This window comes from Eimeria maxima, genomic scaffold (genome assembly GCF_000499605.1).
Source record: "Eimeria maxima Weybridge genomic scaffold, Emw_scaff713, whole genome shotgun sequence".
NCBI classification, from domain to species: Eukaryota; Apicomplexa; class Conoidasida; order Eucoccidiorida; family Eimeriidae; genus Eimeria; species Eimeria maxima.
In genome coordinates, this window is record NW_013566710.1 from 5,001 (window position 1) to 7,500 (window position 2,500).

Consider the following 2,500-nt stretch of genomic DNA (forward strand, 5'->3'; position numbering starts at 1 on the left):
GCAGCAGCCGCACATCCAGCAGCACCAGCATCAAGACCATCCGCAGCAGCAGCAGCAGCAGCAGCAGCACCACGAGCATCAGCAGCATCAGCAACACCAGCATCACGACCATCAGCAGCAGCAGCAGCAGCATCAGCATCATCATCAGCAACATGGGGACCAGCCGCTGCAGCAGCAACAGCAGCAACACCAGCAGCAGCAGCAGGTGCAGGTGCAGCAGCACCAATATCATGACCAGCAGCAGCAGCAGCAGCAGAAGCAGCACCACCCTGCATCTACCCATATAATATCTCCCCTCGCTAATACCCTCCTCAGCAGCAGCAGCAGCAGCAGCAGCAGCAGCAGCAACAGCAGCACCACCTCCACCACCCCCACCCCCACCAGCAGCAGCAGCAGCAGCAGCAGCAGCAGCAGCAGCAGCAGCAGCAGCAGCAGCAAGGAAGAGGGAGAGAAGAGTACAGAGAAACGTTTATCATCAATAAAAGGAGAAGCAGCAGATTTGCTGCAGGATGCATCGTCATCATTAGCTGGGGTGTATACATTAAATTTGCTGCAGCAGCAGCAGCAGCAAATAAAAAAAGAAATAAAAAAAGATGTTTTTTCCTTAAATTATATACTGCAGCAAGAAATAAATAATATGCTGCTGCTGCAGCAATACGCGCAGCAGCAAGATGGTACACTTAGATCACAATTATCTTATTTGCTGCCACAGATTAATAACAGCAGCAGCAGCAGCAGCAGCAGCAACAGCAACAGCAGCAGCAGCAGTAAGGATAACAGCAGCAAGGACACCAACAGCAGCAGCAGCAGCAACAGCAGCAGCAGCAGCAGCAAAGGCAGCAGCTGGAGAGGTGTACATAAGGATTATGATGAAGAAATTGTTGATATACAGAATACTGCTGCAGCAACTGCAGCAGCAACAGCAACAGCAGCAACAGCAGCAGCAGCAGCAACAGCAGCAACATTAGCAGCAATAACTACAGCAGCTATTTTGTTTATGTAACATGCATGCAAATGCATGCATGCATTTATATTTTATTATTTATTTATTTATTTATAAATACATAAATAAATAAATATATTTTCTATAGTACATTTAGGTGTATATACACCGCAACAATAAACTCTTTAGTTTGCTGCTGCTGCTGCTGCAGCAGCAGCAGCAGCAGCAGCAGGTGCTGCTCTTTTTTAATTTAAGCGTTTGCTGCTTCTTCTTCTTTTTGTTAAACAAAATATTAAATAAACACCCAAAGGATGGTACAGCTGCTGCTGTTGCTGCTGCTGCAAGCAGCAGGAGCAGCAGGAGCAGCAACAGGAACAATGGATAAGATAGCCGATACCTGCAGCTAGCTGCAGATATCGGCAGCTAGCTGCTGCTGCTGCAGCTAGCTAGGTACAGCTAGGTACAGCTAGCTAGGCAGGTAGCGCATGCATCTACAGCTATTAGCAGCAGCAACAACAGCAGCAGCAGCAGCAGCAGCAGATCCAGTTGTTTGCTGCTGCTGCTGCTGCTAGTAAGTATTAGTATAGAGTAACTAGTAGAGGGCAATAGCTAAGAGCAGCAAACAAAAGGAAGAAATAAAAATAAAAATAAATAAATATAAATAAAATAAATAAAATAAAATAAATAAAAAAGAAATATATTGCTAGGGTTTAGGGTTTAGGGCTTAGGGCTTAGGGTTTAGGGTTTAGGCTCTATAATAATGATAACGCATAGGTAGATGATCTTGTTTTCCTCTTTTCTTCTTTTTGCCTATTTATATGCACTAAATAATAAATTAAATTAAATTAATTATATTTATTATATTATTAATTAATAGTAAATAAAAAAAAGAAGAAAAAGAAGAAAAAAGAAGCAAAGAAACAAGAAAAAAGCAACGGAGCGATCCGGCATGCGTTCGATACTCCGAACCCTAAACCCTAAACCCTAAACCCTAAACCCTCGAACCCTAAACCCTAAACCCTAGAACCGTTACCAAAAGGTGTTTTATAATTCTTTTTATATATTATGTCACCTTTTATTCCCTAAACCCTCGTAAACCCTCGTAGGATCACAACGCCTCCATCTCGGGGCCCCTAAACCCTAAACCCTAATTATTCGAGCAGGGTCTAGGGTTTAGGGTTTACAGTTCTAGACCTTAATCCTTAGACTTTTTTCGATATCTTTCCCTTCTGCAGCTTGTGAATCCATGCAGCAGCAGAAGCAGCAACAGTAGTAGCAGCAATAGCAGCAGCAGCTGCTGCAGCATTTGCAGATCCGCTCCTCTTGCGCAGTATAAATACATCTGCAGGAGCAGCAGGAGCAACAGCAGCAGCAGCAACAGCAGCAACAATTTCATCACCACAACAAGGGGCAGCAGCAACAGCAGCAGCAACAACAACAACAACAGCAGCAGCAGCAGCAGCAGCAGCAGCGGAGGGTTTGAAATGTTGGGGTTTTCGCGCTTGTTTGGTGGGGACAGTGAGGGCCCCATGAGGCCGAAGAAGTTGCTGCTGCTGC

The 2,500-nt window shown here is 44.9% G+C and overlaps 1 protein-coding gene across 1 annotated transcript in view; it reads left to right on the forward strand.

Moving 5' to 3' along the window:
* Positions 1-2,427: 2,427 nt before the first annotated feature.
* EMWEY_00041650 (hypothetical protein, conserved) overlaps positions 2,428-2,500 on the forward strand; it is a gene marked incomplete at both ends in the record, with an annotated part of 977 nt that continues 904 nt past the window's right edge. Inside the window, one exon of the mRNA XM_013482690.1 lies at positions 2,428-2,500. This exon is cut by the window's right edge and continues 445 nt beyond it. Coding sequence (XP_013338144.1) covers positions 2,428-2,500 — 73 coding nt within the window.